At 42.1% G+C, this 21,269-nt stretch overlaps 1 protein-coding gene across 1 annotated transcript in view; it reads left to right on the top strand.

Annotated features, from left to right (window-relative positions):
• The first annotated feature begins 259 nt into the window (after positions 1-259).
• LOC106585074 (voltage-gated delayed rectifier potassium channel KCNH1) overlaps positions 260-21,269 on the top strand; it is a 59,766-nt gene continuing 38,756 nt past the window's right edge. Inside the window, exons 1-8 of the mRNA XM_014170860.3 lie at positions 260-840; positions 3,585-3,708; positions 6,312-6,418; positions 6,539-6,667; positions 7,198-7,316; positions 8,854-9,021; positions 9,290-9,514; positions 11,729-12,158. Of these exons, the coding sequence (XP_014026335.1) occupies positions 768-840; positions 3,585-3,708; positions 6,312-6,418; positions 6,539-6,667; positions 7,198-7,316; positions 8,854-9,021; positions 9,290-9,514; positions 11,729-12,158 (1,375 nt within the window). The 5' untranslated portion in view covers positions 260-767. The remainder of the gene's footprint in view (positions 841-3,584; positions 3,709-6,311; positions 6,419-6,538; positions 6,668-7,197; positions 7,317-8,853; positions 9,022-9,289; positions 9,515-11,728; positions 12,159-21,269) is intronic.

Below are 21,269 nucleotides of genomic sequence, written 5' to 3'. Positions count from 1 at the left end.
TTAGAAGAAGTTTTGGGGAGGAGTTTTCCTTTTAAAGGGAAAGAAATCCAAGAGTAACTGAAAGTAATCTGATTACGTTACTGAGTTTGGGTAATCCAAAAGTTACATCAGTGATTACAATTCTGGACATGTAACTAGTAACTTAACTAACACATTACATTTAGAAAGTAGCCTAACCTACACAACCCTGGTCTCTCTGTCTGTGTGTGTGTGTTGAGTCCTTGGGATGCTAGTCCTTGCACTCCTGAAGGCAGGCTACCTGCTCTAATTCCCCTCTGTGGCCTATTAGCCTAAAAAAAGCGATGAGGTCGCAACACCTACCAGTGTGAAGTGCAATATATCTGTGTTGTTTTCCCGGAATCCACTGCGCAAAATAATCGCATTTCCAGTCAGTTTTCCATTTTTGGGGTTCTAGTATAAGGCCTAACGTGTTCTTCATAGCCTATACGCAGGGCTGTTAGTAACCTACTCGGTATTCCTTCACGCAATTGTGGGGGTGGGGTACTCATGTGCAAAGATGTGAGACGAGAGACAGGTGATGCGCTGTCTGCCTGCATCCCGTCTTCAACAGAGGGAGCACTGCCACGGGACGAACGGTCGGAACAGCATGAGGTGAGGGATTCTTCCACTCATCATATCTAAGCAGAACAGGGACCATGAAAGCAGCCGAGTGGAGATTTGAGCAGCTGTATCATCCTACGGATAATTCAGGCATCCTTTCACTCTAAACGCGTTCTCTTTTTACCGACGTTGAATGACGAGGCGGAATGGCAGGTGGACGTCGAGGACTTGTGGCCCCACAAAACACTTTTCTCGAGAACATCGTCCGAAGATCCAATGGTAGGAATGTGTTCGTTTTTATGTTGTAGGAAGAAACACTGTGGATGATAGTCCATTGTCCAATCATTGAAAAACATTGATTTAATTAAAACCAAAACACTCAGGACAACTAACCGATTATTGACACTAGTCATTGTTAACCGTTTTTTTGTTGTTGATTAGCCTATTTGATTTATACATTTATACAGCCAGCATGCTATGCAAAGAATGATTCAACAATTCAAACAATAATGGCATTTAATGGATGTTGTCTTTACAACAAAAAACTCAAATAAATAGCTGTCTACAATTTGTATTCCTTACCAGTCAACTGTACTGCACCTAAAAATAAACCAAAACATCACTGCATTCCACATGATTTGTGCAATAAATAACTAAATGAATGGATTAACATTTTCCTCTTCACATAATTATTCGATTCATGTTGTAAACCCAAATTAAAACTGGTTTTCAATGTATTGGTTTGCGGAGGCACCCAGACTTGTTGGGCAAAATTAATCCGTTGATTTATTCTGAAAGTGACATGCTTGCCACGGGAACTTTTGCAATGGTTAATTAATTTATCTGTTTTTGACACTGTTTTTTGCCTCTTGCTTTAACTACTTTTCTTTTTAACTTTTCAGTTTGGACATTATCACATAGACAGACAGGTATAAGCAGTGTTTTAAAGTGGTGTCATGTCCCCTTTATGTTCCTCCCCCAATCATCCACCATAGACTTGTTTGTGTTCTGTCGACCCATTTTTCTTATCCACTTTTTATCACATAGACCTCACTTATGGTGAATAGCTTCACCCTCAAATATTCTTTGCACTTGCTTCCCAAGTTTTCATTCCTGATGCTATCCTATTCTATGTGGGATATACTCTAGTAGATAAACTCCCTCCAGTTTCCGTACTACTCCCCATGTTTTCAAGGCGTTGTGTCAGTCTTGTGAAACATTATGTTTTGACATACCCAATGTCTGTGATGGTCTCGTGACATTCTCATGTCGGTCTGTGTTGTTAATATGTATGAAGAATACATATTTTCTTAAGATAAGAGCGAGATTAAGTATACTGTAAGTACAAAATAAATCAGAGTAGGAGTGCGGATTTAGGATCAGTGTTTATTGCCTTTTAGGTCACAATGAATAAGATGAGGGGGGGAACTTGATCCTAAATCAGCACTCCTGATCTGAAATGCTTGATACATACATCCCCTGAGTGTGCTAGACAAGAGAGGAAAACATCTTATGCTCTCTCTACCCCCACCCCATTATAGACACATAGGTTATGTATAATGGTACCAAGACCACTTCACAAATGAGGTAGTCCCCGCTCAAAGTTTGCTCAGAGAGTTTTGGAATTGGGCAGCTAAGGTCGAAGGGCAAAACACCCAGCTGCTTGAAATGTGCTGGCTCATCACCTAGAACTGGGCCATTTTAATGACACTGTAATGAATGTAGTCTTAAAAGTGACGCCTGACGTTTAAACACAACACAGCACCTTCTGAGGTCACTGCTACTACTGCATCACTGCCTACCTAGCCAATGATAGACAATGTTATAATGATTGGCACCACTGCCCAGCCAATGATAATGTTAGTCAGGTTGCATTAAAACAGGCAAGACCCCATTTACCAGGTTTAAAGTTGTGGTACAATGGATACCGGCACCTGAATCTGTCCGATACTATACAAGAGGGATATGTGGTGTTGTATCGTAACCCCTTTGAACCAGTGGAATCTTAAACATTGTTTAATGTAGTAGCTTTCTGCAAATGAAAAAGTATGCAATATTCAGGTTAATATTGACCGATTAATATTGGCAGATGATGTATTGGTCATATCGGCAACAGTGAAATTGTTGGATTTTGTGTACAGCATATTGATTTCACTGTCACGTTTTCACTCTTCTCTCAACCTTGTTGCAGTAGCCTCGGATTCAATTTCCACAACAAGTAAAACATCTTTGCCAATATGCTGTATCATCATGGCAATGTTTTAGATGCTTTCTTTCCCCTGTTTCTATAGTGGAGTTCGACATGTATTTCATGTCCAATAAATTTTACATTCACATACTATAGTTGGCAGTACATATTTAGAAGTATGGTAGTATATTAAGTATGCTTCAAACTTTATTTTACAATGCGCTAATTTGTCTGTTTGATATTTATCTAGATAGATGTAGATGGTAACAGTTATTACTCAACAATATGCCATAATGCTCAGTATTACAGTAATACCTGGTTTTACCTAACTCTAACTTGTTAGCTGACTACTAATTTTGATTAAACATTTTTTTTTATAAAAAAAAATATATATAGGGTACAGTACACATTAATCAACATCAATATTACAAAAGTCAAAGGCTAATTTGCACCTGTAGTCCCAGGGAAGCTATGGGCAGTTACACAGCCACAATACAAATACTCACTAAAACAATACAATATACAAATACATTACATCCAATAATATAGAATAAGAACAATAACTTATTCGTAATAAAAAAACTATCATCAACTGTCGTCTTACATACGAGAAACACAGATAACTTATGTGTACAGGTTTGGATAGATTTGAGCCATGTTTTCAATTTAATTTTAAAAGTACAATAATGATTTCATGAAATAAAGACAAGTAGGCCTACATCCAGGTACCTTATAACTTCCAAGTAAAATAATGAGTTAGACAGTTAATAGGGCTGTAGTAGTTTCTATCAGTTCTTTCTCAACAGATTTCATGTTGTTTTCCCTCCCTGGGTAGATACCAACTTTGTTCTGGGCAATGCCCAGATTGTGAACTGGCCCATTGTGTACAGCAACGACGGCTTCTGCAAGCTCTCCGGTTACCACCGTGCTGAGGTCATGCAGAAGAGTAGCACCTGCAGGTACTCACTTTGCTACTTATGACTGCATTATGGCACCACTGATTTTGTGGGTCAGCATTTTGTTTCACTAACAGCAATACTATACAGTAGAGTATAAATACAGTATATCTACAATAACATATAAACATATCGGGCTGGTTTCCTGGACCCAGATTAAACCTACTCCTGGATTTAAAGGGGCAATTGGTACATCCAATTATTATAATATATACCCAATGATTCTTGAATATAACTTATAGATACTGTCATACCCCTTCAGAACCCAAAATAAAAGCTGGTTTTACTCTTTTGTTGGTAAAGATTATTGTAAACAAACACTTTATAGCCTCAAAACATGGTTAAAACGATCATTTTAATATCACGGATGGTCAATCCTTGTATCCATAGCTCTGTCCATGAATTTGAGAGTGGTAACATTTCTCCAACCCCATCCCATAGCTTGTTAACCCCAAAAAATGTCAGGGTGCCCGCTTTATTGTTTGAACTGCAGATTGCCCGATTTAAAGTCATACTCAATGGAAAATATCTAATAAAAGTGATTTTTAGTCCAGGAATAGACTTAATCTGGGTTCGAGACACAGTTTATAAATGTTTAAACATACAGTACATTCTATACATTAGTAATCCTATTGTTACTACAATATAAATAAGACATAAGTTGACAATGTTTGTTCCATGCAAATTCCGGTAATTTCAGTCAACAGCAGTCAAGTGTTTTGGAATGGGAGAAAACAATATAGGCACTAAGGAATTCAAATGTGCCTCTGAACTAGCACACGTACAGTTGAAGTCGGAGGTTTACATACACTTAGGTTGGAGTCATTAAAACTAGTTTTTCAACCACTCCACAAATTTCTTGTTAGCAAACTATATTTTTGGCAAGTCAGTTAGACAACTACTTTGTGCATGACACAAGTCATTTTTCCAACAATTGCTTACAGACAGATTATTTCACTTATAATTCACTGTATCACAATTCCAGTGGGTCAGAAGTTTACATACAAATTCCAGAAAATGATTTCATGGCTTTAGAAGCTTCTGATAGGCTAATTGACATAATTTGAGTCAATGGGTGTGTACCTGTGGATGTATTTCAAGGCCTACCTTCAAGCTCAGTGCCTCTTTGCTTGACATCATGGGAAAATCAAAAGAAATCAGCCAAGACCTCAGAAAAAAAATTGTAGACCTTCATAGATCTGATTCATCCATGGGTGCAATTTCCAAATTCCTGAAAGTACCACGTTCATCTGTACAAAAAATAGTACGCAAGTATAAACACCATGGAACCACGCAGCCGTCATACCGCTCAGGAAGGAGATGTGTTCTGTCTCCTAGAGATGAACGTACTTTGGTGCGAAAACTGCAACTCAATCCCAGAACAACAGCAAAGGACCTTGTGAAGATGCTGGAGGAAACAGGTACAAATGTATCTATATCCACAGTAAAATGAGTCCTTAATCGACATAACCTGAAAGGCAGCTCAGCAAGGAAGAAGCCACTGCTCCAAAAACGGCATAAAAAATCCAGACTACGGTTTGCAACTGCACATGGGGACAAAGATCGTACATCTTGGAGAAATGTCCTCTGGTCTGATGAAACAAAAATAGAACTGTTTGGCCATAATGACCATCGTTATGTTTGGAGGAAAAAGGGGGAGGCTTGCAAGCCGAAGAACACCAACCCAACCGTGAAGCACAGGGGTGGCAACATCATGTTGTGGGGGTGCTTTGCTGCAGGAGGGACTGGTTCACTTCACAAAATAGATGGCATCATGAGGTAGGAAAATTATGTGGATATATTGAAGCAACATCTGAAGACATCAGTCAGGAAGTTAAAGCTTGGTCGCTAATGGGTCTTCCAAATGGACAATAACCCCAAGCATATTTCCAAAGTTGTGGCAAAATGGCTTAAGGACAACAAAGTCAAGGTATTGGAGTGGCCATCACAAAGCCCTGACCTCAATCCTATAGAAGATTTGTGGGCAGAACTGAAAAAGCGTGTGTGAGCAAGGAGGCCTACAAACCTGACACAGTTACACCAGCTCTGTCAGGAGAAATGGGCCAAAATTAATCAAATTAATTGTGGGAAGCTTGTGGAAGGCTACCTGAAACGTTTGACCCAAGTTAGACAATTTAAAGGCAATGCTACCAAATACTAATTGAGTGTATGTAAACTTCTGACCCACTGGGAATGTGATGAAAGAAATAAAAGCTGAAATAAATAATTCTCTCTACTATTATTCTGACATTTCACATTCTTAAAATAAAGTGGTGATCCTAACTGACCTAAGATAGGGAATTTTTACTAGGATTAAATGTCAGGAAATGTGAAAAACTGAGTTTAAATGTATTTTGATAAGGTGTAGGTAAACTTCTGACTTCAACTGTATGTGAATTCAACATGACATTCGCTGTGACCAGTGCTTATGCAGATGGCTTAACCATGTTGTTTGTGAGCCGCAATGTTTTTCGTGAGGCCTTTGTAGCTGGGATAATTTGTTTCAAGAACAGTGTCACATCTGCCTAAGCTCTGGTAGAATCTGAATGTATTATCCAGTTTTATTTGTTGTGTATGTAAATTAGCACCAACAATGCAATTTTCAGTTTCATGTATGGGGAGCTCACAGACAAGGAGACGGGTGAGAAAGTTCAACAGATCTTTGAGAATTATGAGATGAATTCGTTCGAAATTCTCATGTATAAGAAAAATCGTAAGTGTTTCTTTGCTCTCTGTTGATTGAATCATATCAAATTAAATTGTTACATCAATTACTTATGAGATTCATTAGAATATGAACAGATACCATAACACCATTTTGTGTTTCCTACAGGGATGCCGGTGTGGTTCTTTGTTACGATCGCTCCTATCAGGAATGAGCAGGACAAGGTGGTGTTGTTTCTGTGCACCTTCAGTGACATCACGGCATTCAAACAGCCCATTGAGGATGACTCTGTGAAAGGTTGGCGTGACACTGAATTTCAGATAATCTAAGGAAGATTCTGTTTTTAATGAGGACAGGATCACGCTGAGGATAGTAGATGCGATTGGTTTTAGACAGCTACAAATGTGGGTTGCTGACATTATTGAGAGAAACCACAGTGCAGCATTTCACATTACTACTTACATTTTTGTCTGATAATTTGAGCTAGTAATGTTGGACTTTCTCACAATTCCAAATCAACTGCTAGCTAGCCCTTGTCTTTAGGCAGTTCATGCAGATCTGAAAGAAATGGATAGGTATAAGCATATGGTATTAGTTCCATTTGCCATCAAATTTGCTATGAATAATTTCCGTAATATTGAATACACCTAGTAAATCTTTTCAGATTTACAGATATGCCTACGGGGTAGTAGCCTGAAAATTCAGTTTGAATTTAGCTCAGTGTCACATTTGTTTAAATGCAGCATGATTCAGTCTTGATTTCAAGGCTAAAGGGAGTGGATATGGGTTGATTTGGTATTCCACATTTCTTTGACTCTGTCATTCAGGATGGGGTAAATTAGCTCGGCTCACCCGGGCCCTGACGAGCAGCCGGGGAGTGTTGCAGCAGCTGGCACCCACCGTCCACAAGGGCGAAAACGTCCACAAGCACTCTCGTCTGGCTGAGGTAGAGTGTGTGCCTCTGTCCCTGTTGATAAGCACTCATCTGCCTAAGTGTTTCTGGAAGGAGCACCCGTCTCATTTTTCCAAGCCCACTTCTGTTTAGCTTCAGATGAAATGCCTAATCCTGTCCCCATACTCACTCGCAACTTCTGAGCTAATGAAGTGTGTCTTTCCATTCCCAAAGCAGAAGACCGCAAGCCCTTGGCCACCTGGGCAACTGTAACTCTGCAGACAGACACACCTCTAATATGAATGATCACTCTATATATAGTCCTGACCATAAATCCTTATGGCAGAAGTCCCCAATTACATTCAGCAGTGGGCTTGAGCGCATGGTCGGGGGGCAGGAACATAGTTATACATAATTTGTACGCATTTGACCGCAAGAAGCCGAAACAGATATAGTATTTGACAAAGAATTTGTCCCGTGAGCCGCCCATTGGGGAACCCTGCCCTATGACCTTTGCTGTGGAGTTGTGTAACCTAAATGTACATTTACATGACTAATTTAGCAGACTCTCTCATCCAGAGTGACTTATAACCAGTGCACTCACTTATAATCAGTGTGTAAAAGGATAGATGTCAGCAGGTGCAGGATTCAATTAAATCTGCTTCAGCAATGTTTGACTTGTTTATGGACTTGATTATTACTGGCACACGTACACTTTTTTTACTCTGAATAATGCAGCCGTCTATACTACAGTCTACAGTGCATATACCATACAGCAATGCTGGTTTGATTGAATAGTCCTTAGTCCTCTGAAAATCCCTAGGCTAGAAATAAAATCTAGTTCTCTGATATCCCAAGGGGACTGATTGTTTGGGTAGATATCTCCTCTGACATCTTCTGGGACTAGTCCAAGATGTCTTACCACCACCATCTTCTAGCAACATCCTGTTTCTTGAAAAATGGTGGAAAAGCTAATTGTGTTTAGATGGTCAGATAAGGTGCTCTGTTTACTAATGGGAAGATGAGCTTGCTACAGTAGCTTAGGTAAAACAAAATGGCTACAGTTAGTTTATTTGTTGATCCTGGAAAGTTACATTAATTAAAAAAATATATTAAGGGAGAGAGGAATTCCACTTTTTTTTGTATGTTATATTGATTGGGATAAAGAGTTATGTCACTTTTTCCAAGAGATACTGAGAGATGAAATCAAGGCAACACTGAACTGTCTTTGTGCGGTCCAAAAGACTACAGAGCATGGTCATTATATTGCCATGACTTACTATTTTATATTATGAGTGTTATGTCAAAGTTATCGCTCTCATACAATAAGAGACACTGTCATAACAAACTAAAATGTTGTCATATTTTTATGTACACTAGGTAAAAACACACACCTGAAATGGTAAATAGCAGGAGAAACAGATGACACGCTGGTCCAATTCAGTGTTAGCCTTGTGGAACTAGCCTGATCGCGGTCACCATTCTACGCAACGATCAGGCTGGTTCCACCAGGCTAATTCAAGGTAGCTAGCTGCCAAAACACTGACTCATTCATGACTTGTTACCAACTGTTTCTTAACCAACAACCTAGGTCCTCCAGCTGGGCTCAGACATCCTCCCGCAGTACAAGCAGGAGACGCCTAAAACTCCTCCCCACATCATCCTCCACTACTGCGCCTTCAAGACCACCTGGGACTGGGTCATCCTCATCCTGACCTTCTACACAGCCATCATGGTGCCCTACAACGTCTCATTCAAGGTCTAAACTCTATTCAACTACCCACTAACCCTAACCTTAACCCTTACCCTAACCTTAACCCTTACTCTAAACCCCAAACCGAACCTTAGCAAGCTGTTTTTGGGGATTTTTACTTTGTTTGTGTGTACTTTTATTGACTATGTACCAGCTGTAAAGTAAATTGCCACTCAGGGATAACTTATATTCATTCTCTACTCAACTACTTAAGTAATAAAGATTCTCTACTCTACTACTTAAGTAACGAAGATTCTCTACTCTAATCCTCCAGACCAAGCAGAACAACGTCACCTGGCTGGTGGTGGACAGCATCGTGGATGTCATCTTTCTGGTGGACATCGTGCTCAACTTCCATACCACGTTTGTGGGGCCAGCCGGAGAGGTAATCTCGGACCCCAAGCTGATCCGGATGAACTACGTCAAGACGTGGTTCGTCATCGACCTGCTCTCCTGCCTGCCGTACGACGTCATCAACGCCTTCGAGAATGTTGACGAGGTCAGTGGTTTGTTTGCTAACTGGGGTCTGTGTGTTTGTGGATGGATGGATATGAATGGAGACACACAGACAGACACACAGATAGACACACACACACAGACACACACATTGTTTATGGATCTGGAAAGCTTACCACATCGTTGACTCTTGGAAAGCTCACCACATCATTATAGCATAATAGACACCGACTGGACTTCTCAGCAGTAGAAATGTCATCCCCTGCAGTTGCCTAATGGTTGCTGGGGAATACTGTGAATAGAGGCTAAAAAGTCAGACAAGATCCCTCTAACATATTAAAAAGAACACAAGAATTGGAGGCTGGTAAGGCACATTTTTCTGATGCCTCTTCGAGACATTCTGTAGTAAAACACACTGTAATCAAACTTGGCACAGAGGCCCTTGTAGGATGGTCCAGATCATCTTGATTCACACGCTAGTCTTGATAACCTTAAAGTAATCAATAGATGCTGCAAGTGATACCATTCTAACCTACGCCCAAGTACAGTATTATTAGCATAAAAATAACTCTGTACTACATAAGGCACAGATAAAGGTCAATATTACATTTAAATAATGAATAAACACGTGCTTCATGGGTCAAACAACAAGCATTGTTAGCCAATTATAGCTTAATTAACAAGTAAAAACACTGCTTTTGCCCTTTGGGCATTGTAACTTAGAACCAAAACAAAAGTGCAGAAACCACCATATTTCCTCGCCACATCTCCAGTGTTATGTACTGTTCTGTTGTATGCCTGTTGTTGTACGAAGGGTGGTGTGGCGAAAGATTATAGCACCCCAACAGTGAGCTCCCACAAAGCCTGTGGGCGTTGCATGTGCCTTTGCTGCACTTGTCAACGCCAGTTATCCTTCCTTTTCATTCGGCGCTGTGCTTCAGATACAAGCATTGTGCAGCTAGCATCCATTCTGCTCCTCTGAAGCAAAGGCTTTCAGCACAGTGACCTTGTTGTATTCAATGACAATTGTAGTGAGACATTCAAGTTGCCACAGGGACACATTTCAGCTTTTTGTAGTTGAACGTAATTGCATTATGAATGTGTCCCTGGTGAACTGAAAATAGCTTGATGCAGTAGGTTTGCACGCGTCGTGGAGGCGGATGCGAGCAGAGGCTAGTGAGATTACATAAACCGCACTGCATTATGTGTTTGCCTTCAGTACTCAATGTAGATTCACCCTTTCGGGAAGCGCCAGGTACATCTCAGCCTCTCTGTACAGTATGTCACACTGTCTTAAATGTTTTAGGGAATCTAGATTCGATGAGCAGTTGATTTCACATCACATTTTGACGTTTGAAGACACCAAGAGCTTGATTCAAATTGAGCAAGCAAATGAGGGTAATGGAATTTTTTGATAAAGCCACATACGAGTGACTCATTCAAATGCTGGAATTAAATGTGTCATCTCCAAATGGATCAGAAACCTGTCCTCCCTAGTACTCTTTCACATTCCATTATCGGAGTAAGATCCTGGAACGTTAATTTTGGGTGCCTGCTCCGTGCCCATCTATGAAAACAAAAGTAACCCCGGGCTAAATTAATTCCAATACTGTACTTTCCAGAGGTTGGTCCAGGACCCAAATAACCATTATTCTGTCACACGGCAGTGTGGAATTCTTCACTAAACCCGCTTCTGTAGAAAAGTGATGTTTTGTGGAAGTAGCATGTTGTAAAGCATACCCTCCAGCTATTATTTTATTTTATTGCTAATAGCATTGTATTCATTATCATAAATCCATATGCAGGATATACTGTACAGTGTTTTAGGGAGTGGAGTTCCACAGGGTTCACTGTTGGGACCCTTCCAGTTTATCTTTAATCAATAAATGAACAGTTATTAAAATAGTTAGAACCATGAACAATGGATAATGGGCTCCCGAGAGGCGCAGCGGTCTAAGGCACTGCATCTCAGTGCTTGAGGCGTCACTACAGACACCCTGGTTCGACCCTGGTTCGATTCCAGGCTGTGTCTCAACAGGCCATGATTGGGAGTCCCATAAGGCGGCACACAATTGGCCCAGCGTCGTCCGGGTTTGGCTGGTGTAGGACGTCATTGTAAATAAGAATTTGTTCTTAACTGACATGCGTAGTTAAATAAAGGTTCAATAAAAAATAAAATTATTGGTTGGTTAGTAAAGCTCTACTTTTCATTCTCTCTCTAAGCCTAACCATTCCCCTCTTTTTTTCTACCCATCAGGGCATCAGCAGTCTCTTCAGCTCCCTCAAAGTAGTCCGTCTGCTTCGCTTGGGTCGGGTGGCCCGTAAACTGGACCACTATATTGAGTACGGGGCCGCTGTCCTGGTCCTGCTGGTGTGCGTCTTTGGCTTGGCCGCCCACTGGTTGGCCTGCATCTGGTACAGCATCGGCGACTACGAGGTCATCGACGAGAACACCAACAGTGTGAGGATGGACAGCTGGCTCTACATATTGAGCGAATCGGGGGGGACGCCGTACCGCTTCAACGCCAGTGGCTCCGGGAGGTGGGAGGGCGGGCCAAGCAAGGACTCGGTCTACATCACTTCCCTATACTTCACCATGACCAGCCTGACCAGCATCGGCTTCGGCAACATCGCCCCCACCACCGACGGAGAAAAGCTCTTCGCCGTGGCAATGATGATGATCGGATGTGAGTAAGAACCCTACCCATGAAATTTCACACTGTCATCAATGGAACAAATTAAACCTTATCAAAACCATGTTTGATACCTTGTCACCGATTCCATTTCAGCCATTACAATTATATCTCCGCCCACCAGCCTCCTCTGACTGCCGTATTGTCTTTATGAAAAACACAATTGACATTTCATTAAGAAATACCATGCCAGATGTGTCCCTTGCTTCTTCAGGGAGAAGTATTGTTAACAGGCCAGTATGTCTATGAATCCTTGAGGAATTCAGTAGAAGATAACATGCTGTTTAATGTACTTACTATACAACTCAATCACAGCTAAATTTACCATTAAGTTATTACAGAAAAATGCTTGATTGAAGCATTTATGAACATTGTGATGGTTCTAATCAGTTCCGAAAAGACACAGGTTGTGAATTTCACATGGTGCTTAAGGTTTATTATGAGTATGCCAATTTGTTTAATTTTGTGCTGTGAAGATTGTACATATTTAAAGAGGATTTTCAAATGCTTTCATCCATTTTGAGCTGGCAACTGAGTGATTCATCGCGTGCCCATGGTTACTCCTTCTACGGGAGATGCGATTGACACAGTTTTGTCCCGGTCCTATTGTGGGACATTGCTTTTCATAGAACCCTGTTGTGATTTTAAATTGCATTGTCAATTGCAATGCAGGTCTCAAGATTGGGGAATATGATGGATTGCATAAAGGAAAGAGAGTTCTGTTTTGTCTTTTTAGGTCAAGTTGAGACTTTCATTATCTACCTGGAAATAGACATAAAATGTGATAGGACTGGGCCAACTGTGGCAGGCATCATCAATTTGCGTGCCAGTGTCATGCTTGAAGTTTACAAGTATAAAAAAAGTTTGTTTAACATGACTATGGACAGACCAGTAAACTTTAACATCCCTGTGAAATATCACAGTTGCGGAATAATGAATCAATCGTGATCTGCACCTTTCCACTACTATTCCATCCCAGAATGCATTGCTGACCATTTAGAATACATTATGATCCATACTGACTTGCTATCATAGTGACTTGGTATCAATTTCTGATTGTGAATCAAAACCACAATCCTAGTGTTCAAAGCATCACACTCCAACCAACAGAACCTCATCTTATTTAGCTTTTAATACATAAAACATGGGGGGGAAAGTTATCCAGCTCAGGAGATCAGTTTGAGTAAAAAACAACAATGCAATGTTATGTTGTTAAATTATAAGACACATAGTATAACTTAAGTAACTCACAAGTGAAGCAGTTTTTAGATTTCTTTCACAACAGAAATATGCAGCATTGTTGTGTTGGTGTTGCAGGTGAGGGGGAGTATCAAGAGGTTTTCTTAGCACCTCGGGGAGAGACTGGCACTGCCCATGGGTGACAGTGATGCAGGGTGGCAGATGATAGGGGAAGCGAGAGTGACGGGGGGCGCGGGGTGGTCCTGCTGCTATTCCTCAGTGGTGGGAAGACAGTCTGCCACCCACAGCCTGGAAGCTGGACAGAAGCTTAGTCATACAATATGTTGCCAGTTAAGTCACCTGCCAGTGTGTGTGTGTGTTATGGGTTGGATTTCATTTGTGTCTTGGTCTTTTTGTGAGGGAGTATGTTCTGTATTTTCTGTATGTGTATTTGAATATGTGTTCTTGTTTAGGTCTTGATAAATACATTCGCCACTATTCTGCAAATCTTAGTCCCAACAAGAGCATTCATAATCGTGCAAACTGTCGCCGTAAAACACGGAGGTCCACTCACCCCCGGTGCATTTTGGCGGTGTCCAGAGCTTATGACACGACAGTCTCTGTGGCGGTGTGACAAGTTGTTCCTGGCTGTCACAGTGGTCTTGTCTCAGTGCAGCCAGCCGTGTCATACCCTTCTGTGTCCCCATACGCACACCAACCCTCCTCTCCCGCTCCTCTCTCTCTCCCACAAGGCTTGTTCACTGTTTATATACACTGAGTATACATTTAGAAACACCTGCTCTTTCCATGACAGACTGACCAGGTGAATCCAGGTGAAAGCTATAATCCCTGATTGATGTCATTTGCTAAATCCACTTCAGTCTAGATGAAGGGGAGGAGACAGGTTAACATTTGACGTAAGCTGAGAGTTAGCTAATACTAATCATTTCCCCTTTTCAAGTTGATAAAGTCATGTTCTCTTTTGGGCCAGTAATGACGACTTGCTTGAACACAAACTCAAAATAGCAGTTTTCATCCTCAGTGTTGTGCCGAATAGACGACATTATGGAAATGTTCTCAAAAGAGGAATTGACTCAAATGAGCAAAGTCACTTCATATACATTTGAAGTGTCTTGCTTCCAAACGGTTCCCTATTGTATATGCAGACGCTGCCAGGTATTGCATTTTCAAAATATCAACCAATTGCTTTGCATGCGAATAGTAAACTGCCTATTTTGTCATAGTACGCATTTTCCCTTCTTTGACTCATTGCTTGCTCAGTGGGAACTGTCACTTCTGTGATGTGCCCAAGGGGAGGGGGAGTACAGGACTCAACCCATTCTGAAACAAAATATGAGCTAAATCAGGGAGACTTGGCTAAAGGCCATGGGTATTATGTATCAGCATAATGATGCCAATGTAGTGCATTGAAATACATTTTCTGAGCCCATATGACCCCCTGATAAAATCCTAGTGCCAGTTTATACTGATTCTGAGTTGTCAGCAATTTTAAGTCAGTTGAAAAATTGCCAAGTAGAATGTTTTTTATCTGGCGCTTGGCACCCAGGGCCGGTACAGGATGACAGGGGACCACTTAGGTAGGTTGACTGACATCCTGCCTACCCCTAAAAAGAATATTCACTGAAGATTTTGATTCATGCAACTGCCATTATTGGCACTAGTGACCTTGTCAAGAGGTTTGGACCTTTTGGTGTAAATCGCAAGGTAGCTGGTTCAAATCAAATCAAATGTTATTGGTCACATACACATATTTAGCAGATGTTATTACGGGTGTAGCGAAATGCTTGTGTTCCTAGCTTCAACAGTGCAGTAGTATCATAAATTCACAACAATACACACAAATCTAAAAGTAAAAGAATAGAATTAAGAAATATATAAATATTAGGACGAGCAATGTCGGAGTGGCGTTGACTAAAATACAGTAGAATAGAAAACAGTATATACATATGAAGCAGTATGTAATTTTTTTTAAAGTGACTAGTGTTCCATTATTAAAGTGACCAGTGATTCCATGTCTATGTATATAGGGCTGCAGCCTCTAAGGGGCAGGGTTGAGTAACCGGGTGGTGCTTGGCTAGTGATGGCTATTTAACAGTCAGATAGCCTTGAGATAGGATCTGTTTTTCAGTCTCTTGATCCCAGGTTTGATGCACCTGTACTGACCTCGCCTTCAGGACGATAGCGGGGTGAACAGCCCCTGGCTCGGGTGGTTGATGTCCTTGATGATATTTTTGGCCTTCCTGTGACATCTCGTGCTGTAGGTATCCTGGAGGGCAGGCAGAGTGCCCACGGTGATGCGTTGGGCAGACCGCACCACCCTCTGGAGAGCCCTGTGGTTGTGGGCGGTGCAGTTGCCATACCAGGCGGTGATACAGACCGACAGGATGCTCTCAATTGTGCATCTGTAAAAGCCACATTTCTTCAGCCTCCTGAGGTTGAAGAGGTGCTGTTGCGCCTAATTCACCACACTGTCTGTGTGGGTGGACCATTTCAGATTGTCAGTGAAGTGTATGCCGAGGAACTTGAAGCTTTTCATCTTCTCCATTGCGGTCCCGTCGATGTGGATAGGGGCGTGCTCCCTCCGCTGTTTCCTTGAAGTCCATGATCAGCAGACACATTCCGCAACCAGCAGACACATTCGGTGTCAATGATCTAGAACAAAAGCTCAAGGCAACATGCAAATCCAACCCTTGCACACACGCACACACACATTCCTCACTCTGACAGTTAGCTACCTGCAGCTAAAGCCCAGCTTGCTGCCTTATCCAAGTGTCACCAAAGAGAGACCCTGTGCTTGACGGCAAGCCCTAATGGTGATCACTCCCCGTGAGGCAACATTTGGAGTTGAGAAGTAGTGAGAGTTTGTGCCTTCAGGTCTCGATGATTACACTCAGAAGAATGACTGTGTGCGAGCCAGCCTGGACAAAGCCCCAGACATGAGCTATGTGGCTTGTCAGCAAGCTCTGCGTTTAATTTAGATTTAGGAGTCACACTTAATGTGTGCCACGGACAATCAAACACACTGTGTGTTTGGGCCACTGCATGGTACTAGATTTGTGGGAACTCGTTGCCATAGCAACCAACGTCCAGGTGGACCATATTAGCTCATTAGCGTAGTAATTTGTGAATATCTTAACAATCAAAAATTACTCTAATCTGCTGTGCCTTATTACTTGGACTGATCTTTTTAGGGATGCACTGAGTACCTGAGACTACTTCATGAGCAGGCTCAAGAATCCAATGGTAAAAATAGATGATCCAGTTCCCTATGAAAGCACCTGGTTCGGCAGACCTCACACAGCATAGTTTCACTACCCCAGTTTCTCCTAGCCTCAAAGCCTGGTTACATTTCCACTCGTTAACGTGACATATATTACATGTAGAGGGTTCCACTACTGTAAAATAACAACTCGAATCAACCTCAGAATCTCCGATCCTCAGTGAGACCAATTGCTGTTTTAATTTTTCAATATACAGTACTAGTCAGAAGTTTGGACTCACCGACTCATTCAATGGGTTTTCTTAATTTTGACTATTTTCTACATTGTAGAATAATAGTGAAGACATCAAAACTATGACATAACACATCATGGAGTAACCAAAAAGTATATGTATTTTAGATTCTTCAAAGTAGCCACACTTTGCCTTGATGACAGCTTTGCACACTCTTGGCATTCTCTCAACCAGCTTCATGAGGTAGTCACCTGGGAATGCTTTTCTAACAGTCTTAAAGGAGTTCCCACATATGCTGAGCACTTGTTGGCTGCTTTATCTTCACTCTGCGGTACAACTCATCCCAAACCATCTAAATTGGGTTGAGGTCGGTGATTGTGGAGGCCAGGTCATCTGATGCAGCTCCATCACTCTCCTTCTTTGTCAAATAGCCCTTAAACAGCCTGGAGGTGCGTTTTGGGTAATTGTCCTGTTGAAAAACAAATAATAGTTCCACTAAGTGCAAACCAGATGGGATGGCGTATCGCTGCAGAATGCTGTGGTAGCCATGCTGGTTAAGTGTGCCTTGAATTCTAAATAAATCACAGACACTGTCAACAGCAAAGCACCCCCACACCATCACACCACCTCCTCCATGCTTCACGGTGGGAACTACACATGCGGAGATCATCCATTCACCTAATCTGCGTCTCACAAAGACACGGCGGTTAGAGGACAGATTTCCACCAGTCTAATGTCCAATGCTCATTTTTCTTGGCCCAAGCAAGTCTCTTCTTATTATTGGTTTCCTTTAGTAGTTGTTTCTTTGCAGCAATTCGACCACGAAGGCCTGATTCACGCAGTCTCCTCTGAACAGTTGATATTGAGATTTCTGTTACTAAGTAGAGGGGATGGCTGCCGTTTTATGGGCTCTTAACCAACCGTGCTATTTTGTAGTTTTTTTCGCATTGTTTGTAACTTATTTTGGACATAATGTTGCTGCCACCGTTTCTTATGACCGGAAAGAGCTTCTGGACATCAGAACAGCGATTACTCACCTTGAACTGGACAAATAATTTTTCTTTAATGAGTCGGACGAGAGGGATTTACTCCAGACACCCGGCGAGGCCCTCATCCCAGTCATTCGCAGGAGAAAAAGACAGAGATATCGCGAGTCGTGGCTGAACGATGACATGAATAACATACAGCTGGCGGGTTACACATTACACACTGAATCGGCAGGATAGAACAGCAGCCTCTAGTAAGACAAGGGATGGCGGTCTATGTATATTTGTAAACAACAGCTTTTGCACGATATCTAAGGAAGCCACAAGGTTTTGCTCGTCTGAGGTAGAGTATCTCATGATAAGCTGAAGACCACACTATCTACCAAGAGAGTTTTCATCTATATTCTTCGTAGCTGTCTATTTACCACCACAAACCGATTCTGGCACTAAGACCGCACTCATTGAGCTGTATGCGGCCATAAGCAAACAGGAAAACGCTCATCCAGAGGCTGCGCTCTTAGTGGCCGGGGACTTTAATGCGGGGAAACTTACATCCGTTTTACCAAATTTCTACCAGCATGTTAAATGTACGAACAGAGGGGAAAAAACTCTAGACCACCTTTACTCCACACACAGAGACGGTTACAAAGCTTTCCCTCACCCTCCATTTGGCAAATCTGACCATAATTCTATCCTCCTGATTACAAGCAAAAACTAAAGCAGGAAGCCCCAGTGACTCGGTCAATAAAAAAAGTGGTCAGATGAAGCAGATGCTAAGCTACAGGACTGTTTTAATAGCACAGACTGGAATATGTTCCTGGATTCTTCCGGAGTGCACCACATCAGTCACTGGCTTCATAAATATGTGCATCGATGACGTCGTCCCCACAGTGACTCTACGTACATACATCAACCAGAAGCCATGGATTACAGGGAACGTCCGCACTGAGCTAAAGGGTAGAGCTGCCGCTTTCAAAGAGCAGGACTCTAAATCCCGCTATGCCCTCCAACGAACCATCAAACAGGCAAAGCGTCAATAAACAGGTCAACATTCACAAGGCCACAGGGCCAGACGGATTACCAGGCCATGTGCTCCGAGCATGCGCTGACCAACTGGCAAGTGTCTACACTGACATTTTCAACCTCTCTCTGTCTGAGTCTAAAATACCAACATGTTTCAAGCAGACCACCATAGTTCCTGTGCCCAAGAACACTAAGGTAACCTGCCTAAATGACTATCGACCCGTAGCACTCACGTCTGTAGCGATGAAGTGCTTTGAAATGCTGGGCATGGCTCACATCAACACCATTATCCCAGAAACCCTAGACCCACTCCAATTTGCATATTGCCACAACAGATCCACAGATGATGCAATCTCTATTTCAATCCACACTGTCCTTTCACACCTGGACAAAAGGAACACCTACGTGAGAATGCTATTCATTGACTACAGCTCAGCGTTCAACACCATATTGCCCTCAAAGCTCATCACTAAGCTAAGGACCCTGGGACTAAACACCTCCCTCTGCAACTTTATCCTGGACTTCCTGACGGGCCACCCCCAGGTGGTAAGGGTAGGTAACAACACAATCCGCCATGCTGATCCTCAACACGGGGGCCCCTCAGGGGTGCGTGCTCAGTCCCCTCCTGTACTCCCTGTTCACTCATGACTGCATGGCCAGGCACAACTCCAACACCATCATTAAGTTTTCTGATGACAATGACGAGACAGCCTATAGGGAGGAGGTCAGAGACCTGGCCATGTGGTGCCAGGACAACAACCTCTCCCTCAACGTGATCAAGACAAAGAAGATGATTATGGACTACAGGAAAGGAGGACCGAGCCACGCCCACATTCTCATCAACCAGGCTGTAGTGGAGCAGGTTGAGAGTTTCAATTACCTTGGTGTCCACATAACTAACATGGTCCAAGCACACTAAGACAGTCTTGAAGAGGGCACGACAAAGCCTGTTCCGCCTCAGGAGACTGAAAAGATTTGGCATGGGTCCTCAGATCTTCAAAAGGTTCTACAGCTGCACCATCGAGAGCATCCTGACTGGTTGCATCACTGCCTGGTATGGCAACTGCTCGGCCTCCAACCACAAGGCACTACAAGGGGTAGTGTGTACGACCCAGTACATCACCAGTACATCATACCAGGCGGTGTCAAAGGAAGGCCCTAAAACTTGTCAAAGACTCCAGCCGCCCATAGACTGTTCTCTCTGCTATCGCATGGCAACCAGTACCGGAGCGCCAAGTCTAGGTCCAAGAGGCTTCTATTTACATTGCCCCCCCCCCCGCCCCCCTCTTTTACGGTGATGCTGTTCTGTTTATTATCTATGCAGTCACTTTAATAACTCTACCTACATGTACATATTACCTCAATTACCTCGACTAACCGGAGCCTCCGCACATTGACTCTGTACCGGTAACCCCTGTATGTAGCCTTGCTATTGTTATTTTACTGCTGCTCTTTAATTATTTGTTACTTTTGTTTCTTTGTATTTTTCTTAACTGCATTGTTGGTTAAGGGCTTGTAAGTAAGCATTTCACTGTAAGGTGTTGTATTCGGCGCATGTGACTAATACAATTTGATTTGAACTCTGTGAAGCATTTATTTGGGCTGCAATCTGAGGTGCAGTTAACTCTAATGAACGTATCCTCTTCAGCAGAGGTAACTCTGGGTCTTCCTTTCCTGTGGCGGTCTTCATGAGAGCCAGTTTCATCATAGCGCTTGATGGTTTTTGCGACTGCACTTAAAGAAACTTTCAAAGTTCTTCGAATGTTCTTGATTGACTGACCTTCATGTCTTAAAGTAATGATGGACTGTCGTTTCTCTTTGCTTATTTGAGCTGTTCTTGCATTAATATGGACTTGGTATTTTACCAAATAGGGCTATCTTCTGTATACCACCCCTACCTTGTCACAACACAACTGATTGGCTCAAACGCATTAAGAAGGAAAGAAATTCCACAAATGAACTTTTAACAAGGCACACCTGTTAATTGAATTTTTTTAATAAATTGTTTTATTTCACCTTTATTTAACCAGGTAGGCTAGTTGAGAACAAGTTCTCATTTGCAACTGCGACCTGGCCAAGATAAAACATAGCAGTTCGACACATACAACAACACAGAGTTACACATGGAATGAACAAAACATACAGTCAATAATACAGTAGAAAAAAGAAAACAAAAAGTCTATATACAGTGAGTGCAAATTAGGTAAAATAAGGGAATTAAGGCAATAAATAGGCCATGGTGGCGAAGTAATTACGATATGGCAATGAAACACTGGAATGGAAGATGTGCAAAAGATAGATGTGCAAGTAGAGATACTGGGGTGCAAAAGGAGCAAGGTAAATAAATAAATAAATACAGTATGGGGATGAGGTAGATAGATTGGCAGTATACAGATGGGCTATGAACAGGTGCAGTGATCTGTGAGCTGCTCTGACAGCTGGT

This window comes from Salmo salar, chromosome 02 (assembly GCF_965601325.2).
Source record: "Salmo salar chromosome 02, fSalSal1, whole genome shotgun sequence".
Taxonomy (NCBI): domain Eukaryota; kingdom Metazoa; phylum Chordata; class Actinopteri; order Salmoniformes; family Salmonidae; genus Salmo; species Salmo salar.
The sequence above is the reverse complement of the archived record's forward strand: the minus strand, read 5'-3'. Positions and strand labels throughout refer to the sequence as shown.